General features: G+C 36.7%; 1 protein-coding gene across 1 annotated transcript in view; it reads left to right on the top strand.

Annotated features, from left to right (window-relative positions):
• The window catches only part of RXFP1 (relaxin family peptide receptor 1), a 351549-nt gene that overhangs the window by 114262 nt on the left and 212789 nt on the right, over positions 1-24498 (top strand). The window contains exon 2 of the mRNA XM_063458232.1: positions 9486-9638. Coding sequence (XP_063314302.1) covers positions 9486-9638 — 153 coding nt within the window. The remainder of the gene's footprint in view (positions 1-9485; positions 9639-24498) is intronic.

Raw genomic sequence — 24498 nt, 5'->3', positions numbered from 1 at the left:
CAGAACAACTTGATCTAAATGGCATTGTTACAAGGCCAGGAGGCCCCCAGAGGCACTTTTACCTTGAGGGGTTACACCGTTCTTGAACAGTTTTACTCCAATTTTCTCCAACGGCCATCTTTACTCCACTCTGTCTTCATTTAGATGAAGTTGTTTTAGTGCCTAGAGTGTCCTTTAACTTACCTCTGCCCACCTACACATTGGATTAGGAAGAGTGGGAACATTGTATTTTTTTCTGGTTTCCCAGTTAATCATGGTGTCCGGTCGACTCTACAAGATGTTTTGTTTTTTTTAATCCACCAAATTTTGTTCATTTTGGGGCTGTAATAGATCTAGGAACAAAGTATTATGTTATTTTCTGCTGTAGCACTGGAAGGTTTCATTTTACTTCCAAATCAAACTATATTAAGTTGCCTGTCTGGCTGCATGTGACTTGAAAGTTCTTGTGCATGGTTCCTTTTGCTGTAGAATGTATACAAGAAAATTGGTCATATTGTTTTTGCCCAGATAACCATAACACCAAGTAAATAGGTTCTGGCACTACACTTCCTCTGGACTCCTATGGAGTTGTTTTACTCAGCCTGGAGGTTCTGTATTTCTGGCAGTGCAGCTGTATTTGTCTTGCACCTGTTAGTAAATCAAACTGTGACAGAATCCAGCATCAACAGAGGAAAAAATAAAACACTTCCATGTGACTAAATCAACCTTAATGCATTGATTGAGCAGACAGGACTAGACTATGCTGCTGTATAACATATATATCACTGGAAAATATTGTCATCCTCCTATTTAGGAGTGTGACATTAATTCTGTCCTCTCTTCAGTAACTGATACAAAGCAGAATCAGTCAGCTGCTTGGGACTATATTTTACTTCTCCGAATGCTGTCAATTTTGGATCTCACAGAGTGAGGAATTCATATTGTGTCTATTTTTATTATTCATAAATCATGCACAAAAATGCTCATTACCAAAATGATTTTGTACGGACTTATTCTAAGAATTTTTTTTTCCATGCTTTTTATAGAATGATAAAATCATCAGTTTGCTCACTCATCTTAGATTGGTAAGCCAGAAGATGCTTAATCATATAATAGTCTTTATTTTTCCAATTGCTTCAAATTTTGTTTTAATATTTTTCTTGTTCAAGTCTGCATGTGTTGTAAATGCTTCTCACTTGTAGTGCAGTGGATTTTATAAACATGACTCTTATTAAAAATAAACGTGATGCAAATATTGAAAGTTAAGTTTTGCCCACCAGAGTAGAGATGTATAATGAGTGATCTATTTAAATGTTGATATGTTAAATGATTAACTGTCAAATTTTTAGATTTTTCATTTACATAGTTACCTACAGTACCATTTTTGCAGCAATAGTTTGGCCCATGTGTGGGCTCATTCCCTAAGGTGAAATAGGAGTTAAGGAGAGTGGAAGTCCATTTGCATTAAGAAGCTTGGCTTTGTGTTTCAGATGAAAGATGAGATGCTAAAGTGAAAATGTATGGATCTCAATATCTAAAGAGCAGAACCCTATATAAAAAAAAAAAAAAAAAACACAAGTAAAAGCTGCTTTTATATGCTGGATTCAAAATACTCTCATCTCAAATGAGACAGATATAAGCTTTAATTTGGATCCAAATAAGAGTCGTTATCATACAGATTGTGAACTCCATCATATGGTCTTCAAAGATCATGATCACAGACAAATTAATATGTATTTTACATTTATTCTCTTTACAAATGCCATATAGTAATTTTATTATGCCTCATTATAAGAGGCTACAAATCTCCAAGGGTTGACCATTATTACTTGCACTGTTACATACATATTTATGATTAGAATTAAATGTTCAGCATATCTCAATGTCAAATAAATGTTCAAATTGACAGATTTTATTATAACCTTATTCTCCAGGAAAATGTCTATATGCATCCATATTTGTCTTCCCTTTCTACAATACATCCTGATTGGTTTTGGCCTTGGTTAATTAGACATAGAAACATCTGGCCTGAAAACTTTTTGTTTTTTTTTGTTTTTTTTAGCAATGCATGCATTGCATGATTTGCTTGTAGACTGATGGATACCACACAACAAATTACATTTGATACCTACCCCCAATGGAATAACATACTCTACATGCCACATAAAATTATGTAAGGAACAGTCACCTTGATGACGTTGGACTTGGAGTGAGAGATTTTGCATTTTAAAACAGAAGGAATCTAGAATAACCTAGAAGGAATCAGCCCTATTCTGTAGCAGTGCTGGATGCAAGTGCAGGGATCCCCACAAAATGGAACATAGGAGGACAAACATCATCAGATAGTGACAGCAGGAGTTCAACATGCACTAACACATTTTCTGTGAGCTTAAATGCACTTATAATTGTACCTTTCAACCAATCATAACTCCCCCTGCCCTATCCTTTTCTTCTTTTGAAGTTCACACTGTCCGCCTATTTTCTCCACCTCTCACTAAAATTCTCAATCCCTCTCTCTCCTCTGGCATATTTCCATCACCCTTCAAACCTGCAACTGTAACCCCCTAAAGAAGTCCAACCTTGAACCTAACTCCCCATCCAACTACCGTCCTATCTCGCTACTGCCTTTTGCATCCAAGATCCTTGAAAGAGTTGTGTATGCGAGATTGACAGACTTCCTGGAGTCCAACTCTCTGCTAGACCCGCTTCAGTCTGGTTTCCGCGCTATGCACTCTGTGGAAACGGCACTGAACAAAGTATCCAATGATCTACTCGCTGCAAAATCTCATAGTCACTACTCTATCCTAATTCTCCTTGACCTGTCTACGGCTTTTGACACTGTTGATCATCAACAGCTTCTTCTCATCCTTCGCAATATCGGTCTACAAGATATTGCGATCTCCTGGTGCTCCTCCTACCTCTCCCAGCACTCTTTCAGTGTTTCTTTCTCTGGCTCTGCTTCTTCTCCCCAACTCCTCTCTGTTGGTGTCCCCCAAGGTTCAGTCCTTGGTCCCCTACTGTTGGTAAGCTCATTAGCTCCTTTGGCTTCCAATGTAATTTCCATGCAAATCTACCTGTCCTCTCCTGATCTCTCCCCATTCCTCTTGACTAGTGTCTCTGCCTCTCTGCTATTTCTAACTGGATGGCTGCCCACTTCCTTAAACTTGACCAAAACTGAAATTCTCGTCTTTCCTCCCTCAAGTGTTGCTACTCCTGTGTCTCCCTCCCTCCAAGTCAACAGTGCTACCATCAGCTCCACCATGCAGGCTCGCTGCCTAGGTGTTCCCTTTGACTCCGACCTCTCCATCATGCCTCATGTTCAGTCTATCACCAAATCCTGTAGTTTCCATCTCAAAAACATTGCGCGCATCCGACCCTACTTAACGCCAGATGCGACTATGGTGCTGGTCCATTCCACTGTCCTTTCTCACCTTGACTACTGTAATCCACTTCTCAGTGGTCTTACGTGCTCCCAACTTGCACCATTACAGTACATACTGAATGCGGCGGCGAGGCTCATCTTCCTGTCCGCCCGCACCTTCCACGCCTCACCCTTCTGTCAGTCCCTACATTGGATTCCTGTAAGATATAGGGCTCAATTTAAAATTCTGATTCTTGCTTTTAAATCTCTACATAATGTTGCTCCCACCTTTCTATCCTCCCTAATACACAAGTATGTCCCGTCTAGGCCCTTACGCTTTACTGAAGACTTACGTCTATCTTCTGTCCATACTCCCACCACTGATGCTCGCCTTCAAGACTTCTTGAGGGCTGCACCGTTCCTGTGGAACTCACTCCCCTCCTCCATTATATGCTCACCCAGTCTCCACTCCTTCAAAAAAATCATTAAAAACCCACTTTTTCATAAAAGCGTATCAATTAAACTGTTAGTAGCTCCCGACTAATTCCGCTCTTGCAACTATCATTAGTCTAATACTATCCTTACCTTTTGTGTCACTTTACCCTACTCCCTCTAGCATGTAAGCTCATTGAGCAGGGCCCTCAACCCCTCGGTTCCTGTGTGTCCAATTTGTCTAGTTACAACTACATGTATGTACATCCACCCATTGTAAAGCGCTGCGGAATTTGTTGCCGCTATATAAATAATAACAACATAATAATAATAATAATTGGCATCTGTATCTGATTAACTAGTATTACCCAATCCCAGATCACTTGCTTTGTGCAGTTCCAATGGTATGTTGTACCTATATACCTTTATTGTGTACAAGAGAACAATTTCCCACCCATGGCTTGCTACTCTATACAGTCCTTCCATTGTTGGAAAATCATAGCTAATTAGGGATTATGTTTAAAGTCCATTAAAATAAAGAGTAAGGTGGCTACTTGAAGGGAAAATGAAGGGAAAAGTGTCTGAGAGAACTCATAGGAACAGTAATGTTTCTGGGATTAAATAAAAAAAATAAAACTGTAAATGTTTTCAATGTTGAGCAATATTAATTAATCTCTGTATATAACCACCTAATAGTACAAGCATAAAATGTGCCTATTTTAATCCAATCATTCTCTCTGGGGGTTTTTCTGTTTCTATTTTGTTTCTCCATCATTCTGACATATTTCTCTTGTTATTTTACCTCTATTTTTAATTTTGTTCCATTGTATACTGATCTTTCACAACTTTTCACAGGTGATATATATGTTCATGTATCTTATATTTGGTGCCTATGTTCTGCCTATGTTCTGCCATTTCTCTTTTTAGCATTTCCCCCCTTCTGTCCCTCGTGCTAAATGATTACCTCAGAGTGACCCAAATATGGTGACTTTCAGCCTGAACCATGAGACAGTTTATAAAGTGTTCACTGTCCAAAATAATTTTTACTGCTTGTAATGCCGCCAAAGGCAGAAAACATTTTCAAGTTTAAACAATACATAACTTGTGAAATGCTTGTTAATATCGCAAAGACCAGATTAAAAGGTTAATCACTTCACTGCAAAACAAAAGTTAGTCCATAATGCCAAGCTCACCTTCATTTCTACTTCAAGAATGTTTACTAGCCTTTAGAGGAATTAATGTCCCTCACATAAGCTTACTCCACGCATTAATATCTCCACTTTTGCTCAAAATGTCAGCTAGCCCCACTCCTCCAAATGGACAGGAGCTTTCAATGGGTCAAACCATTCCTACACTCACTCTCTGTTAGAATTAGCATTCGGGAGATTAATAACTATTGCTACTGCAATTTAAGATAGCTGTATTTATAAAATATATAATTTAAATGTTTCTTCACTGTATATGGGCATTATGCTCAAATGCAGACATTGTTTTTACATCCTTTTGCCGTGTTAACAAGTTGTACAGCTAGTACTGCTGTTGGGGTCTTTACAAATACATATAAGATTTAACCATTTCATTTATTTATTTAGATTAGTATTTTTAGCTTTTATAATAACATTTCAGACCTTGTGAAATATTGCAACAAAAAGGATACTGTATCCTATATTTCTTTCCCCAACAAAATCTATTAAGGATGAATAAATTAAATATAAAAAAAACATTTACATCACGTTAATTTTGCCTGAAAAGCAAGCTATACACAAAATCGATGATTTTGAATGTATCCCATGTTGCAAATATATATTTTTGCTGATATTGTTTTCAAACAAAAAGTGCTTAGTAGTGAAGGGGTAATGACAAAAATACCTGGCGGCTTTATTGGTCAAATGTTATTACAGTCATTTTCGTGAAATTTCAAGTCCTTTTAGGTGTTACATGTGTCTGATGGATCTGTTAAAGTGTTGATAACACTTCTTTAAAATAAGTTTTGTCAAAAGTTATCTTACATAGAAACATAGAATGTGATGGCAGATAAGAACCATTCGTCCCATCTAGTCTGCCCAATTTTCTAAATACTTTAATTAGTCCCTGGCCTTATCTTATAGTTAGGATAGCCTTATGCCTATCCCACACATGCTTAAACTCCTTTACTGTGTCAACCTCTACCACTTCAGCTGGAAGGCTATTCCATGCATCCACTACGCTCTCAGTAAAGTAATACTTCCTGATCATTTTTTTTAAAACCTTTGCCCCTCTAATTTAAGACTATGTCCTCTTGTTGTGGTAGTTTTTCTTCTTTTAAATATAGTCTCCTCCTTACGCTTATCAAACGTTATAAGGAACATTTTCACCATTCCACGAATGCTAAAAGTGTTATCTAAAAGTATCAGTATTATTAAGTATCAGCTTACCCAACCTGAGGCTTATGCATACATTGTATGTTTACAAATTAAGCCTTGTGAATGCTTAATCCTTAAGGACCGAGGCTTTTTAGAGAGGCGACATGTTTATGACCAATGCCTTTCTGACACTTTTGCCATGTGTTTATTCTACCACAATTTCACATTTGTTAATTTTTGTTTAAGTGCACCTATACATATCATATATATATATATATATATATATATATATATATATATATATATATATATATATATATAAGGAAAATAGAGTGTTCCTTTAAAACCCTATATGTTTGCAAATTAAAATATTAAACAAAGGAAAAATATTAATACATTGAAAGAAATTTAAAAAAATAATCTGTTTGACATGTAATAATTTCTACACAAGTGCAACTAAAGAAAACTAACTCAAAATAGACTGACTGATTAGTTCTGATCATTAAAATGCAGAATATGTCTAGAATTTCAATTAATGTTTTACTTTCTAAAACATATATTGCAAGGTGTGATTTATGCTTTTAAAGCTAAAACTTTTGCAAAAATTGGCATGCTAGGATTAAACTTTTTTTTATCAATCAAAGCATCAAAAACTGCTACCCAATGTATATATTTGTAGAAAGTACATTCTACAGGCCATTTAACAAAACTTGAAACTTTTCATTTAACCATTTTATCACAAAATTCTATCAAAATGATTAATGTTTTATGGTTTTTTTTATGGTTTTTCATATGTGTTTTATTGTGAATGAAATTCACAGACCACCAGTGTCGATCTACTAAACACCACATATTGTATTCTGCTACTGTTCTGCAGTATAATGATATCCACACATATTCATTTTCCCCTTATCCTACCATTAATATTTCCAATAATTCAATATAATCCAATCCCTAATCCTACCCCTAACCCAACCCATAATCCAGTCCTACATCAAACCCTTGGGTTACCCATTTTCATACCGATTATCCAACTCACAATCCTACACCTAAACCAACCCATAATATAAAATATTACCCTACTCATAATCCAACCCATAATCCAACTCTTAATCCAGCCCCTAATCCATCCCCGTAATCCCACCTCCTAATCCTATCTCAACAGCCTCATTGGGATTCCCTTTGATGACTTCAGTAATAATATCAGAAGAGGTATTTATTGCTAGAGTTTCATATCAGCGAAAAGTATATAGCAAAGGGCTGAATCTCAGGTGTTTGTCATGCAGTGTAGTGGACATACAATAAATTCCTAAAGGTCACAAATTGAACAACAGTGGGTTCTATCACTAGAACTTCTGGTGCTGGTGCCATCACGTTTTTCCCCTATGGGTCAAATGTTATGGAACATAATGCAGTTGAGAGAGTTATTCTAGGACATTGGATATCCATGCTGTATATATCCATTTGACTGTAAATGTAATTTTAACATTAAAAACAAGTTACAGCTACTCTCAATATGCTATATTCCAATCTCTTTATGCATGTTTGTTGATTAAATAAACTAGTATCCCTACTTGGCAAAATTGCAGCATGTTATGAAATACTAACTGGATGTAGAAAAGTCTTTCTGAAGTAGATGAAGACTGCTGAGTCAATTACTCTAGATTCTGGTATGGGGGCTAAATTTTGCTTGTATAATTCATCACAGCTCCTATAATTAATAAACATCTATACCACAAAGAAGAAAGAGAGAAGGTAAACTAGAAGACACACAAAAAAATGTAAATACTACAATGAAACACTTTTACCTCTAGAAAAAAAAAAAAAACCACAAAGAATTTCTAGGCAAATATCAGGGATTTGTTAAACATATTAGAAATTATTTTAGTAGCGCTCTCAATATGATTGAATAATTTTTCCAAATATCTAGATTTGTTTACCTACTGGTCTTAGGTTGGAACACTTCACTCGAGAGTAAAAAACAAATATAGAAATATATACACAAAGATAAAGAAACCTTGTGGGTTCACAACACTGATGTAGAGGATACAGGAGTCAAGTAGAATCCAGGTCAGTCAGTGAAGAAGACTACCCATAACACAATTATCCTACACAAAAACCTACCTATTATCCTACCCATAATCCAACCCTTAATCTTGCCCCTAATCCCATCCATTAATTCCACCCATAAATCCTGCATCAGAAGGATTCCTAGAGTTGCATATCACTGAAAAATATACAGCAAAGAGCTGACTCTGAGGTGTTTTTCCTGCAGTGTAATGGACATGCAACATAGTATTATCCAGATGTTAGTACAGATTACAGACAGTGTAATTCAGAGGATATGAATTGATAAGGAGAGTGATATAACATAGCTGTCCAAGAATGAGCCATGTGTCAACAGGAAATTAAATTGAACTCTTCAGACAGTTAAAGTCACAGTAGGGGTTGTAGATGGTTATTATTATCATCAATCAATAATTATAAGATCATAATTTGAAATGTGCTTAAGAAAGTACTTTGAGAATGCTCAGCAGGGGCATCACTTAAAGCAATGTCACACTGTGAAAGACAAGATACAACAATGTGCTCTGCTTTTAGAATAGCAGGCAGGTCATGTAATATACACGGTGTCAATGTATGAATCATCACTTTAGAAGTCTTAATGTATTATTTGAAGTTATTGCTAAATCTTGTTGTTTAATTACCACAAGACGTGGCTTATCTGGCTGAAAGAGCATATAGACAGAATGTCCTGAAGCTGAAGTACAAGCACTTACAAAGCACCGGGCAGCTTTCCCCTTCCTTGTTGACATTGCTCCCTTACTGGATAGTCTGCAAAAAATCCAGTTGAGATGTTTTATTTATTTCCATACCATTTTATGTTAGCTCCGATTTTACATATCATATATTTTATTTCTTTAAAAATAGAATACATTGTTTTCTAATCACAATGTTATCAAATCTCGACACCCTTTATGTTGGTTTACTGCAACCACCATACTTCACTGCACCTCAATTGTGTTCCAAAATAAAATGGAATTTGTAGACCATCAATATCTTGGGGGGCTGGAATTTGACAACTCTGACTAACAGTGGAAATCAGAGGCCACAAATATTACAATGAATAATGAATGCCTATTTTTCTGCTATTTATTAAATATACATTGACAGCAAAACGTGTACTGCTACGTATTGTTGTAAAACTAAAACCTTTACATATACTATATTCTGTCTAATATCTTTTCTTAAATTATTTTAAAAAAGCTGGTAAGTCATATGACCAAATGTGTTACATTTTGCTCATTGCTCTGTGTATATCTATCCTAATGTTGGAATAATTCAGAGATTATGTTATCTTTCTTTCCAAGCAGTTGGATCTACCTCTTCAGAAAGTCAACTCTTAGACCCAGTTTGTCCTCTTGGGTACTTCCCATGCGGCAACATGACAAAGTGTCTCCCGCAGTACATGCACTGTAATGGTGTGGATGAATGTGGAAACCAAGCAGATGAAGATAATTGTGGTAAGCTGAAGCTTTTTTAAATGACTTCTATTCACATGAAAGCTAACACCTGTAATTCTGACTATGTTAAAATGAAGTTAATATTCTGTAATACCACGTTTGATCTTGAAAGTCATAAGGTGGATAAAAGTAGATGATCTAGAAAATGTTGATGGTTTTCAGCACAATTTGATATGTTGTATATAAAATGTGAAAAGAGATCTACAGATGGGTTCACTGGTTTACAAATACTTCAGGGGGATTTTATATTCTAGCTCTATCTGTGAGAACATTATTATTGCCAATATTATTATTATGTTAGTTTAGTGCCAACATATTTTGCAGTGTTATACAGTGAGGGTATTACAGATAATACTTAAAGGGACACTCCAAGCAGCCCTTTTTACTCACCTCGTTCCAGCGCCGGGAGCCTCGTGAAGCCGCGCACCCTATTTTGTCAAAATGACGAAATAGGCGGGCGCGAGCAGGAAGCAATCAGACGCTTCCATTCGGAAGCGTCATTGCTACCATGTGTGCATGCGCGGCTTTGCCGCACATGCGCACATACTTCATAGGGCTGCATTCATGCCGCCCTATGAAGTCCTGAGCGTCTTACCACGCATACGCGCGTTGTGCGCGGCCGCGAGCTGAGCTGAGCTGACAGCTCAGCTCGCGGTCTTTGCCCGCCCCCTCTCCTCTCTGACAGGCTGGAGAGAGAAGGCACGCACACAGTGCCTTCTCTCTCCTGCACACGTCAGACATATTTTAATACGTCTGACGTGTACATGGCCTTTTTAGGGCCATACATGATAGGAAGTCCCTCTGGTGGCCATCTGAGTTACAGCCACTGGAGGTATTCCTATCAATCAATGTAAACACTGTATTTTCTCTGAAAATACAGTGTTTACATTAGATTGCCTGCAGGGAGCTATAGATCTCACCTGAACAACTACATTAAGCTGTAGTTGTTCAGGTGACTATAGTGTCCCTTTAAATAATATAGATATAGCAGTACCATCCCTGTAGGTTAGACTCCACTTTTATAATACCAAAGTCAAATTGCTGCCCAACATAAAAACTTATTAAATCAAATTATTGGTGGCTAGTTTTTCAGCGATCTCTCTCCAATTACTTTGGCAAAGAAGCAAATACTGAAACCCATCACTGCGCAATCTATTTCCCACTCAATAAGATACCACTGGGGTTTCCCAATTTACCTTGTTGTGGATTGTGGGGAGAAGTTGTCTCTTGAAGGAGAAGTCTTTTATGCTATTACTTCTCCTTCAAGAGACAACTTGGGATTCAGAATCCATCTACACCACGTGCACCTCTATCTGGTATGGAGAGTGCTGATGCCTATACAAACCCAGGCTATGACTTCTCCAATAAAGGGCTCTGATTCCTGTACAAATGATTACTCTAGAGATTACCCTAGGAAGGGCTTTACCTATTGTCCTCATCCGAGTAGGTCTCTGCATGAGGAGCCTTGTTGCCTTGGCACTGTTGAATTAAATTCACTTGCTATTGGCAATCTTGCTTTAATAATATTTTTTATTAATAAAAACATTTTCCCCCAATTATAATTGCCCACATGTGACACTAACAGGTCCAAGTTGACCACTTGGCTGTCAAAATGTGTTGTTCAGTGATCCATATGGCTAGTAAAAACAGAATTAGGTGTCTGAAATATTCATTGCTCTGTGACCTCAGGAGGTATGGTGCAAAATTTTGAAGATCAGTTTCTACTTCAAGACTAACTCAAATGGGGAGACCACGAATGCTATATTTTTTGCAAGTTTAAGTATTATGTAGTGGATTTGCTGATGGCCATTTCTTCAGCCCGTAAGAAGTATTCGATAAGGAACAACTATTGTTGTAACTCCTCCCTCTTGTGTGTACATCTCTTAAAAGCATGGAAGCAAAACAATATAATGCTAATAGCTTGCATTTCACTTTAAAAATTGTGAAACTTACTAAAATATTGTATTTATCTGTTTTACTGCCTCCCAATACCACTGGTCTTTGGCAATATTGTTAACTTACAGAAAAACATTATTCATTTTATCTGGGAATACCAACGTGCTTCTATTGCCCCGAGGTTATTGTTATTATTATTGGTATTTATATAGCGCATGCTTATACCGCAGCACTTTGATAGCTAGATCTAGGCTGAGAGGTGATTTTGCCATCTAAATACTGTAACTATACTTATTGTGACAAAATTAGTAGACTAAATCACCCCTATACCAAGAATATCCCGGATGCTGGTTGGTCAGTGGGGGTGGTACCAATTCCACCCTTATAGTAAATAAATAGATCAGGGAAACCTCATGTGAGGTTATATTATGTTATTATAAATTGCTAAAAATAAACATAAAACTGACAGTTGTATCTATATACTAATTAGATATAGTGATCCTAAAAATCAAGACAACAGGTGATATATGTTGTCTCTATATATTCCCTATTAGTATAATAAACATCCATTCAGAATCATTTCATGATTTTCAATGTCCAAATAATCTGGAGCTATCTTTGAAAAAGTAGAAAGGGAGTTTCATTGAAAAAAAGTACTATAATCCCAATTGATCCAAGCAGACAAGGAAGGGGAAAACCTGGCAAACCCTCAGAGCCAGGGTTTTAGCAAATAACTTCAGGTCCTCAATAAGCAGAGAAATCCACCTTAGGTCTGGCAATTGTCAGGGTCCATCCCCTCTTTGGGAACAATTGTGGCATATATAGGTATAAAATGTATTTGAATGTCATAATGGAGGGACAGGCCAGCTCAGCACAGGGCTTTACTAGAATGTGGCAACTTGACTGCAGACTCAGTTTCCTCCTTTGTAATCTATCCATTCAAACCAGAATCCAGCTCTGCACTCACTGATTTAAAAAAAATTGTCCTGATATAGATGGATCCTCTCCCTCCTAGATTCTAACTGTGAAGCAGACAGGGAACCCTGAAAATTATATCGGGAGGAATAGTAAGAATAAAAAATATATGCCAGTGATACCACTCTTACGATAGTAAGAAATATCACGTTACAACCAATACGGTATGTTGTATTATGAATTATATTGCTCAAATATAAAAACATAAAACAGCTGAGTGAAGAAATTTTTGTTTATTTATTTATTTTTTTGTCAGAATGAAACTGAAGAAATATCTTCGGGGCAAAATGTCACTCCTCCTGACTTTTTAGAAATTTGATATAACCGTTGCTTACTTAGGAGCATTCATGCAAATAAGTAACCCATTTGTTTTAATGTTTATAAAAAAAAAGTGTTAACACCTTCTTACACCAGAAAATGAACATGTATCACAATGTATTAAAACAGCATTAACGCCACTTCATAGTCCTTAAAAGAAAGAACAGTTTGAGTGCAAATGCCAATATGCATATGTTTTGGGGTCTTATCACACCCTCTCCATGAAAGAAAAACAAAATGTGTAGAGAGAGTTTGAAAAATACTTCCCCACTGTACAGCAATATAAAATCCCCCTTGTGATGGATTGTACAATTGCTTTTAAAAAATGGTGCCAGACTCTAGTCTCCTCCTCCACAACAGAGCTATTTTTTCACAACTAGAGAGCCCAAACATCCACCCCAAGAATCTTAGGGATCCAGAAAAGGCTCTTTCAGGTACAGCACTACCCAGAAACTTCAATGAAATGGGACTTTGATAGGAGGAGCAGGGAAGGGGGACCCAGGGCCTATAGGGGTAGGGAGGGAGCAAATGGAGGTTTGGAGGAGGAAGGTACTCATCACGGATCAACCCCAGTTTCAGAGGGATCTTCAAGCAACTTGTGGATTTAAACATTATGGGTTCCAAATATATAAAGCTATGAGTTATACCAAAATATGTACTCAGCAACAAATGACAGCTGAGAGTCTTGTCTTTAGTCCCTGTGCAAATGAGAATAAATTACACATATCAAGTGATCCATATCAATTGAGATTGGTGTCTAAGAGAGTAACATCAGGTTAAAAAGGGCCTCCAACATGGTCTGTAATGACTTATCTACCTCCAATTTCAAGGAGCACACGGATTTTATCCTAGCATCCTTTGTTATCAAGGTCCTCAATGTGGTTCCTCAGTTATAAAAATAAAATCATCTGTTCTGTTATATGTTGCCTGCCCAATGTCTCAGTTGTAGACCTGAGTTGTAATACTCGGCCTTTTAGGCCTACTAGCTCCATGCACAATTTCTGTAACTTCTACTAACAGAAAAAAGTATCTTCTTTCCTTATCATTGAATCAGCAATCACCTTCAAATATTGTCTGATCAGAGCCAATGAGCGGTTATCAGCAGACTGAGAGATTGTGTTTCCTTTGAAGAGATTGAGACAGAGGAGCTGCTGGCGGCCATATTGTCTGCACCATGCCGACCTCTCAAGTCTGACGGTAAAAATAAAGATAAATGGATACAAATCATCTATCTGAACAACCATGGTCTTCACAGACGCTCCTGGGGGCCCCTAGGGTGTTCCCGTCCCACTAGACTTTCCCTTTGTCCACCATGCTGCAGCTGCAAATGTGGGCTTATTTAGCAGAGTTTAGGCTTCACATCTCTCCTGGTTAAACATTAGACCACACCTCCTCTTTAATGCCTTAATTAACCATTAGTTTCATTTAAAAATGGTAGACCAGGTTCAAAAGTATAACATTTACTTGAGATCACAGTAGCAAATGTACCACATAAATAGGAACAAGTGAAGGATGTCATGTATGCATTGCCATTCATTGATACCCAAATGTATATTTTAAAAGCAATTGTTTAAGAAGTCCCTCAAAAAACATCTGTTCAGAAATGCTAATGGATTCCCAGAGTAACTTATCTATACTTACCCATATCTGTCTTTTGCTCTCCTAAAGAGCCATACTCCACTCTCACCTCCAGTTATGCTACTTTTCTACCTTGTTTGGTGGCTGTCACCCTTACTGCCTTATTGTGTTTTTTTACTCCACCTCATCTAGACTGTAAGCTCGCTTGAGAAGGGTCCGCATCTACCAATTGTTCCTGTGTCATTGTCTCATTTATTGTAAATTTTTTCCCTTTCATAATATTGTAAAGCACTGCGGAATTAGCTGGTGCAATATAAATCCTAATGATAATAAGAAGCTTAAATTATATGTATATTTTTTTATTCTTCATCTTTTAGTAATATGAATACATATTAGCAATTATCAATATTGAAATGACAATATATTTAGTTTGTGGGTATTTGTAAAGAATATTCTAGTATTTTGGGGAATGGAAATTCCCATAATGCAAGAAGAAAACATACATAACTGCTATATGTCTATATGATTCCCTTACATGGTAAAGGCATTTTACCTAGGTAAAAAATATTAGTTATGCATGCTGATAAAGCTTAAGCAGCAAAAAGAACTAAATAAAACTAAACTACGGGATGATATCAGAGTAACTGAACAACAAATTGTCATTTAGAACCAGAGAAATGCAGATAAAGGTACAAACTGCAGTTCATTCTATAACCACGCTACAGCTTCACATTCATTATATATGATAAATAATGTTGGAACTTCTACAAAACAGATTTCCAAATGTCACACCGCATTGTAGGCTGCAATAAATGCAATAGGCAGGAAGTGTGCTATGCTATGTACTAATGTGTTAGAACAGAATCAGCCGCACCTTATGAAAATGTTTGCATGTATTCGTCCCATACCCAATTATTCTTCCTCATGAATTTATTTTATTTAATGACAGCAAATATGCCCTGATAGCTTCACCTGGGTGAGCGAGGGGAAAACTGGTAAACTTAGAACAAGTGAAGTAAAAGGTACAACAATTTATATTTCCAGAGCTAGAATATTTCTCCTTGTGGATCTATCATGCCTTGAGTTTTGCCTATTTGTTTAGTTTTTGACTTTTGGTGTTTTTTGACTGGCACAATAGAACATTTTATTAAAATGCCGCTCATTTGCATAAAATGCATTTTGACGTGCTAGTTAAAAAAATGGAATTTACTTAAACAAGCTCTAATAACTTAAATCATAACAGATCCACATTTAATAACAGCAATAATGTCTGCAAAAATACCACAATCTAAAAAAAATACACATTTAGGAAGCTTCTGAAACAAAATGTAATGAGTAAAAATCCCAAACACAGCAACTCCACTCCAAGTCTCCCTTAGATATATAAATAAATATGTATTTAGCTTTAATAAGAACATACGGTATATCACACGTTGGTACAAAATGCTTATTTCATTTCAAAGTGTTACTTGGTGGGGGGGAACCCCTTTCAGCATCCATTTTAACTTAAATTGCCAATTCAAAAATGTGAGAGAGACATTGCATGTTTGCGTTCAATGCTGAGGAGCCTTTGACTTTAAAGCTGTTGTGGACTGTGAAAATTTAAAGCAGCTAGCATTAGCGTTATTCTGGTTTGGAATTATGGGTAAAACTTAGTATAAGGGGAATTGACCCTAAACGTACCAGGAGGTCTTCTATCCAAAAGGAGAAACAGCTAATATAGAATAAAAAATGAATTACTTAAACTTCTTTTCAATTCATGTGTTGAATACAAGCTGAAGCACTTGGATATAACAGGATATAATAATCCCAGCAGCAATGTGTTTATACGTTCTGCCGGACTAGGATACTGTCTGTCGGACTGAACCTGTGTAATAGCGATCAAACACCTAAATGTGATCTATTAGTTTAGCTGTGTTAGCTACTGCTCAGACATTAAATAACTTGTCAGAATCTGTAATAATAGAGGTAAGTGGCCCCTAGTGTTTAAGCTTCAAAAACACTCCGTTGTTTTCAGTAAGAAACTTTAAAATTTATTTTCACAACATCATCAGTGGTAAAAAATATCAAAAAACGTAGTACATAGTATATTTAGAAAGTGTACATAAAAAAGTCTACATAAAAAAAGTCTATGGGTATAGTTACAGAGTCCTTTGGGATAGGCAAATTCCAAATGGAGTGGTTCCTCGCTGAGCCTCTGGCCGGTCAAGAGGTAACAGTGGGAAAAAAAACGGGAAGATAGTTTTGAAAATCGTCTCGTGCGTCTCACTCTATGTTGGTCTGCTTTCTCCTGGGTCTCTGTACAGTTGCGGCTGGTGCCGAAAATGCCTTACGCGTTTCGTGACTGATGTCACTTCATCAGAGGCTTGTAGTCTTCAGAGAGCAGTGGATGTTCTTATATACCCTCCATTTATTGGGATATCTTGTGCAGCTTTGAGCTCTCTAGAATCAATTAATCACTTTATCTGTGATCCTTACACTGTTTGGGATAACAGAAAATTAACCTTAATGGATGAGTCAAGGCAAAACAGAGGGGGGAAGCAAAAAATGTTGTTATATACTGCAATACATAAAACATGCACGTCTAAAATGTGGCAAGTTACTCACTACGTAAATGTGTAACTGGGGAACGGTTTATGTTATAGGACCACACCGTTTTAAATCGGAATGTGTCCAATTAGAGCATATAAACTTTCGAGCGTAAATAGTTACACTTGCTCTATGAGGATAATAATTCTCATTCAGGAGTGGAGTCTGCATGCATACATAAACGATACAATTTCATAATCGAGTGAAATTCCACCAAATTGTAAACGGATGCAGAAAATTTAGGGGAGGAATTTTCCAGTGTGATTTACAAGTTTTGTCAAGGTGCTAACAGAATACTGGATTACTGTTAATTTGTTTATCTAGATAGGATTCATCTTAATCTATAAGTAGGTGTTTCTGACTACCAGTTTCTCATACTTTGGACTGGAAACATTCATATATGCTATCGTACAGAAACAATTGTGATAAGACATAGCGCTAGATGACAGATCAACACTTTGAGAGGATAAATTATTCTGGGGATGGACTACAGATAACAGGAATATAGTAGATCTCAAATTTAAAAGTCCCGCTGAAATGAATTGCGGTGGAAATACATCAAATCTACTGAATAATTGCAAATGGACATAGAAATGGGAGTAATTCTAGAAATGAAAATAAACATGCAAATAGGTGGAATAACCTCACCCTACAAACACATTGAATGTATCTGTGGAATTGACAGAAGCACTATATAATAAATAAATAAAATAGATGAAATGATGTAATGGAAATAGGACAATTTTGAAATTGAAAATATAAGTATAAATCTATATCAATATGGTAAAAATAAATCATAATAAAACAAAAATAAAAATAAAATAAAAATAAAAGTAAAAATAAAAATAAAAATAAAAATAAAAATAAAGATAAAAATAAAATAAAAATAGAAATAGAAATAAAAATAAAAATAAAAATAGAAATAAAATTAAAAATAAAATAAAATAAAATAAAATGAAAATAAAAATAAAAATAAAATTAAAAATAAAAATAAAAATAAAAATAGAAATAGAAATAAAAATAAAATAAAAATAAAAGTAAAAATAAAAATAAAAATAAAAATAAAAGTAAAAATAAAAATAAAAGTAAAAATGAAAATGAAAATAGACTTAAGAATAACGATAAAATGAAAATCAAAGGTGAGAATATACATAAACATAAACATGAAATAAAATGGAAATAGGAATGAAATAGGAATAAGAATGAAAATGAAAATAAAAATAATAATAATAAAATAAATTAATACATAGAAGCAAAATTGGATATAAAATATGGAAAGATGGAAATAAATAAAACAGGTTGACATATCAGAAAAAATGAAGTTGAATCGATAAATGGATATAGTCACAAGAGATGGTCCATCTTGATGACACCCGATAATAGATGACTCATATATCGGTGTGTGACAGGATGAGTCTTGCTTAGAAGAAACATAGCCAAAAAAAAAAAAAAAGGGTCTACATTTGTCTTGTAGAGGTTGCTTATAGAAAAGCATTCAGCTCAAAATCTTTGTTGAGGCCTTTCGGTTCTAGTGTGTCTAAATTAAAAATCCATTTCGCTTCCACTTTGTCCAGTTCTTTTTCTAAGTTGCCTCCTCTCCAGTGGACCTCGACTTTCTCAATTGCTAAGAATTCGAGGCCGATGGGATCACTGTGGTGGTGTTCGCTGAAATGTCTTGATAGGTTATGGTTCTGAAATCCTCTTTTAATATTTCTAATATGTTCATATAGGCGGATCTTGAATTTTCTTTTTGTCCTACCTATATACTGTTTGTTGCATGGGCAACTGAGTAGGTAGATGACCCCTATAGAGTCACAGTTTAACATTGTCTTTATCTTGAACGTCTCTTTAGTTTCTTTATGCTGGAACTCTTTTATATTGTGTCTTATGTCAGTATTGAGTTTGCAGCCTATGCATTTGCCGCAATAGGTGAATCCACATTCTGTATCTTTGCAATTTTTCTTCTTCATGTTCTTGACTGTAGGGGCTAACAACGTCTTGAGATTGGGAGCCTTAGAGTATATTACTCTTGGTTTCTCTCCCAGAATTTTCTCCAGACTCGGATCTCCTTTTAAAATGGTCCAATTCTTATTAAAGATCTTTTTGATTTGGGATGCTTGATTGCTGTAATTCGTGATAAATGCAGGTTGTGTAAAGGAGTCAGTTGAATCTTTTTTCTTTGTACTCAGGATCACTTCTCTTGGTAGATCGAGAGCTTGTTGGGATGCTCTGTCAAGTAAATCTGTAGAGTATCCCTTGGCTGCAAATCTCTTTGTCATTTCTTCCATCTGTATCTTGGCTACATTTTTTTCGGAGCAGTTGCGTCTAATTCTCCTGTATTGGTTAAACGGTATATTATCCAGCCATGTCTTCCTATGGTAGCTGTTAGCCGGAATAAAGCTATTGCAGTCGACTGCTTTCTTGAAAGTTTTTGTATGGATCATATTCTCTTTTATATAGATGTCTAGATCAAGGAACTCGACATGGTCATTGGATTGGTTGAAGGTAAATTTTAGATGATATGGATTATGGTTCAGATATTCCTTAAAAAGATTCAGCGAAGCTAAATCCCCCTTCCATATAAAGATGACGTCATCTATGTATCTTTGCCAGAGGACCAGACTTGCGCCAAACTGGGATGGGGACCAGATGAATTCGTCCTCCCATTTTCCCATAAAGAGGTTGGCATAGCTTGGCGCAAATCTGGTCCCCATAGCTGTACCTTCAATTTGGAGATAAAACGTATCGTTTGCCCAGAAGAAGTTGTGGCTAAGGATAAACCCCACACATCTAACCAAGAAGTCGATCTGGTCGTTTTGTAATTCAGTGTAGGTCGCCAGGGAATATTGGATGGCCTCGCAGCCTTGTAAATGCTCGATCACAGTGTATAGTGATGTCACATCGGCTGTAACGAGGGTATATCCATCCTGCCATGTGGTCTGCGACAAAATGTTGATGATTTGTGTAGTGTCTCTTAGATATGACTTTAACAAGGTTACTGGCTTTTGAAGAAATTGATCGACATACTCGGAAAGGTTAGATGTCAAAGATCCTATGCCCGAAATTATGGGTCTTCCTGGGGGGTTGTCTAGCCTTTTATGGATTTTAGGGAGGTGATAATACACCGCCAATCTTGGATGTTCACATTTGACATAATCAAATTCTTTTTTGTCAAGGATCCCCCTAGATCTGCCATCTTCTAACAGGATGAATAATTCTTTTTTATAGTCCTCACAGGGATCTTCTGGTAAAATTGCATAGGTTGTGGAATCACTTAATAATCTCTCACTCTCAGTTTTATAGTCACAAAAGTTCATGACTACTAGGCCCCCGCCTTTGTCTGCTGGTCTAATTATTATTAGATCATCCTCCATAAGAGTCTTCATAGCTTTTCTCTCCTTTTTCGTCAAATTGTCTCTAATGGTTGGTTTCTCTTTTAGAGCTCTCAGATCTTTAACCATCTGTTTCTCAAATACCTTAATATGATCATTTTTGACTTGTTGAGGATAGAAGGTTGATCTCGGATGTAGCTCAGTATGTGAGTAAGATGAGTGATGTTCTCTAGTTTCAAAGGTGCACTCGTTGAAGAATTTCTTGATGGTTAACTTCCTCACAAATTTGTGCAAATCTATGAACATGTTGAATTTTGAATTGTTGGAGTTTGGAGCAAACTTTAATCCTTTTTGTAGTAGTTGTAATTCCTCTCCGGTTAGTGCCCTATCTGATAAGTTGAAAACTCCTATGGGTTCCGTCTGTCCGGACTCTGGAGTTTTCCTACGTGTTCTTCTTCTTGTTCTCTTCTTATTCTTTTTCTTAGAATTGGAGAGTGATTTGGATCTCTTTCTTGCCAGGCTCGTTTGGGGGAGAACAGTTTCTCCCTCCGCTGGCCTAAAAAATCAGTCAGAATAGGGTGATTGGAGGCATGTGGATTAAGGGAGGAGCTGACTGTTGTGGTACCGGATTTGTGGCTGTTTAGCTTGGAATCAAACCCTTTGTCGATTCTCCTAGGAGAAGGTGGCCTTCTAGTGGGTGAGTCATCCTGATTTCTAGTTGTATTTCTCGAATGTTGCACCTGATCCCCATACTCTTTCCTTCGATGGTTCTCTACTTTTCTCTGTGGTGTGCGAGAAAAGGGTAGATTTTTCCACCCATATCTATATCATTGGAATTATGGGTGACAGACTCATTAAACTAATAAATGATGGGACAGAATCTGTGCAAGTGACTAAAGTTGACTGCAGCATAAATTTAGTCATGCAATCGTTTTTCATTACTATTTGAATAAACATTCTTACTAAAATGTTGTCAATAAAAATAAAATAGATAGACAGAGGACAGATTCCAAAAAGGACAACATACATTAAGAGGCACAACCAAGTTGCTGGGGTTGTGTACCAAAACATTTGCACCAAATACTGGACCTGCCTACAAAGCATAGTTAAGAATGACAGGGCTTAGATCCTGTTGGATTTCAAGACCCAGACAGACAAGCAAGTGCTGGCCAACCAACCTGACATTGTGATGGTAGACAGGGAAAGGAATACTGCAGTGGTGGAGGATGAGGCAATACCCAGTGACCATAACATAATAAACAAGTTGAAAATATAAGATGGTTGACCAAATTCTAAGCACTGAAAGAGGAGCTAAAATTGGATGTGAAGAATGAAGGCAATAGTAGTGTCAGTTATGATAGGGACTCTTGGGGCTGTAACCCACAGGTTGGTAGAGTGGCTACAGCAGAATCCAAGTTGGACATACAAGATCTCTGTACTGAAGCTCAGGACCCTCAGACTCCCATGCTAAATAAATATTTAAATGATATGTGTGTGTGTATATATATATATATATATATATATATATATGATTGACATTTATGAAAACTGTATTAAAGTTGCAAAAATATATGTTGGTTGTACAATCTTAATTTAAAAATTTAGAGATTATTTCATTATTGCGGCTTGATTTTCCTTGTTGCTCACAGTCATTACTTGTAGTTGCCTTTGAACATAGTTTGATTTCCTTTTTTGCAGTTGTATTCTAGATATTGCTAGCTACAGTTGCAGATCTAATTTTTGTTGTCAATGATCATTTAAATTATGTTTTATTCTATGTTTTTTACAATCTGAGATGCTATTTAGCATGTCTTAAAACATATAGAAGAGAACTATACATTAAAGGAACATGTATTCATTACTCTATAGTGTCAAAAACCACCATCTATCCCTCCTATTCTCCCCTTTCCCATGTAAAAATAGTAAAATCTTACCTTTATTCCAGTATGCTGGTGCTGGCTCTGCCCCTCATCTGGCTCCTTGGCCGACATCATTAGTAGTAATGATCTTAGTCAATCACAATGCCATACGAAAGCAGTGGATTGGCAGAGATTGTCAATTCTGATCATCTCAACCAAGGAGGCAGGCTGGAGGCAGAGCCAAACGCCACCCAGGCCAATCAGCACCTCCTCGTAGAGTTGCATGGAATCAATGCATCTCTATGGGGAAAGCTCCCCTAGTGTCCCCTAGGAAGCAACTCTAGTTGCCATCTGAAGAGTGGCCATTGGAGGTGTCCCTATGCTGTAATGTAAACACTTCATTTTCTCTAAAGAGACTGCGTTTACTGCACAGACTGACCACTGTCTGAGCCTGCACGGACTGACTATAGACATTAGAACAGCTACATTAAGCTGCAATTGTTCTGGTGACTTTAGCGTCCCTTTAAAATATGGGAGGACAAAAATAAATTCAGTGCTTTATGATATATTTAATTTATGGATCTTGATATTTTTCATTGCATGTTTCTAAAGAGAAAGAGTATAAAACTGACATGAAACAGGTGTGAAGGCTTATCACTTTTACAAATATCTTGATCTATTGTCAGAAATGGAAAATGTGCCAAGTGGTAGGACAACTTTCCAAAAAAGTTGTTACATACAGTCCTGAAACTCTGTGTTCCATACAAAGAACTTCCAGTGTCACTGTAAGATGAAAAAGATTTTAAAAAACAGTGCAAAAAAGAAAAATCGAGTTATTAATGTCTTATTAACCCCTTCTGTGCAAGAGGATTGTTATAGGCATTGCAAGTAGTTAAATACATGTTGTAAATATAAATGTTGGGAGACCGAGGCGGAACTGTGACCGGTCCTGCTGCTCCAGGGCCCACAAGCTGAGGGGGCCCATTGGGTGGCCAATGCACTTATGGCCACCCTACGGACATGTGTCATCAGGGGCCTGGCAGTGCACTGCAACACTTTAACAGCGTGAACAGGCCCCTGTAATATCACCGCACTGGGAGGAAGGAAGAGGTGGTCCCTTCCTTTCAGATTACAAACAACAAGCCTGCGTAGAGACAGAGGAAGAGAAAACAGAAAGGAGGGGATGAGAACAGCTAGAGGCAGTCATTAACTCCCAACAGCCTCAGCCAGCATGTATTTGTGTGACGAGTTGGCGTTTGAATGCTGAGGTATATGTATATACACATACACTGCCACACATATGTAAACATAAACACTCACTGACACACATTCAGATAAACAGATAAACACACACAGATACACACATGCAGTCTACATTAGTTCTGCCACTAAATAGGTACAAGAGTTATGCTCACTAACCTATAAGCTAATTCAACATTCTACATTACTTCAATTTTATATTACATAGTTACATGCGTCGGTCAAGGTAGGCCTTTTTCACATTTGTTTTTACTGTTGTTAAAAAAGAAGGGAAAAAACCTAGTTTGAAGCACTTCCAATTTTGCAAAAAACTAGGGTGGAAAATTCCTTCTTGACCCCAATGGCACTCAGATATCTCCTTGGATCAAGAAACTATTATTCCACTAATTCAAATTTATATCCCTGTATATTATGTTTTTGCAAGTATTTATCCGACTGCTGTTTAAACATCTGTGTAGACTCTGATAAAACCACCTTTTCAGGCAGGTATTCCACATCCTTATTGTTCTTTACCTGTGTCTTAGACTAAATCTCTTGTCTTCCAGTCTAAATGTGTGACCTCGTGTCCTATGTATAGTCCTCTTTCTGAATAGATTTCCAGACAATGATTTGTAGTGGTCCCAAATATATTTGTATTATTATTATTTTTATATAGCGCCAACAAATTCTGTAGCGCTTTACAATGGGTGGACTAACAAGTATGTAATTGCAACCAGACAGGTTTGACGCACAAACAGAGGGGTTGAGGGCCCTGCTCAATGAGCTTAAATGCTAGAGGGAGTGGGGTATAGTGCCACAATAGGTTAGGGAGGTATTAGGGAAGTAGATTGGCAGAATAGTAGTCAATGAAGACTTAGTGTGGGTTTTTTTTTTGGAGCCATTAGCAGTTTAATTGATATGCTTTTGTGAAAAAGTGAGTTTTTAATCATTTTTTTGAAGGAGTGGAGACTGGTTGAGCGTCTAACAGAAAAGGGAAGGGAGTTCCACTGCAACGGTGCAGCCCTAGAGAAGTATTGAATGTGAGTGCTACTATATCCCCTCTAAGGTGCTGTT

Source organism: Pelobates fuscus, chromosome 6 (assembly GCF_036172605.1).
Source record: "Pelobates fuscus isolate aPelFus1 chromosome 6, aPelFus1.pri, whole genome shotgun sequence".
Classification (NCBI taxonomy): domain Eukaryota; kingdom Metazoa; phylum Chordata; class Amphibia; order Anura; family Pelobatidae; genus Pelobates; species Pelobates fuscus.
Note: the sequence above shows the minus strand (reverse complement) of the source record. Positions and strands in the feature narration are given on the sequence as shown.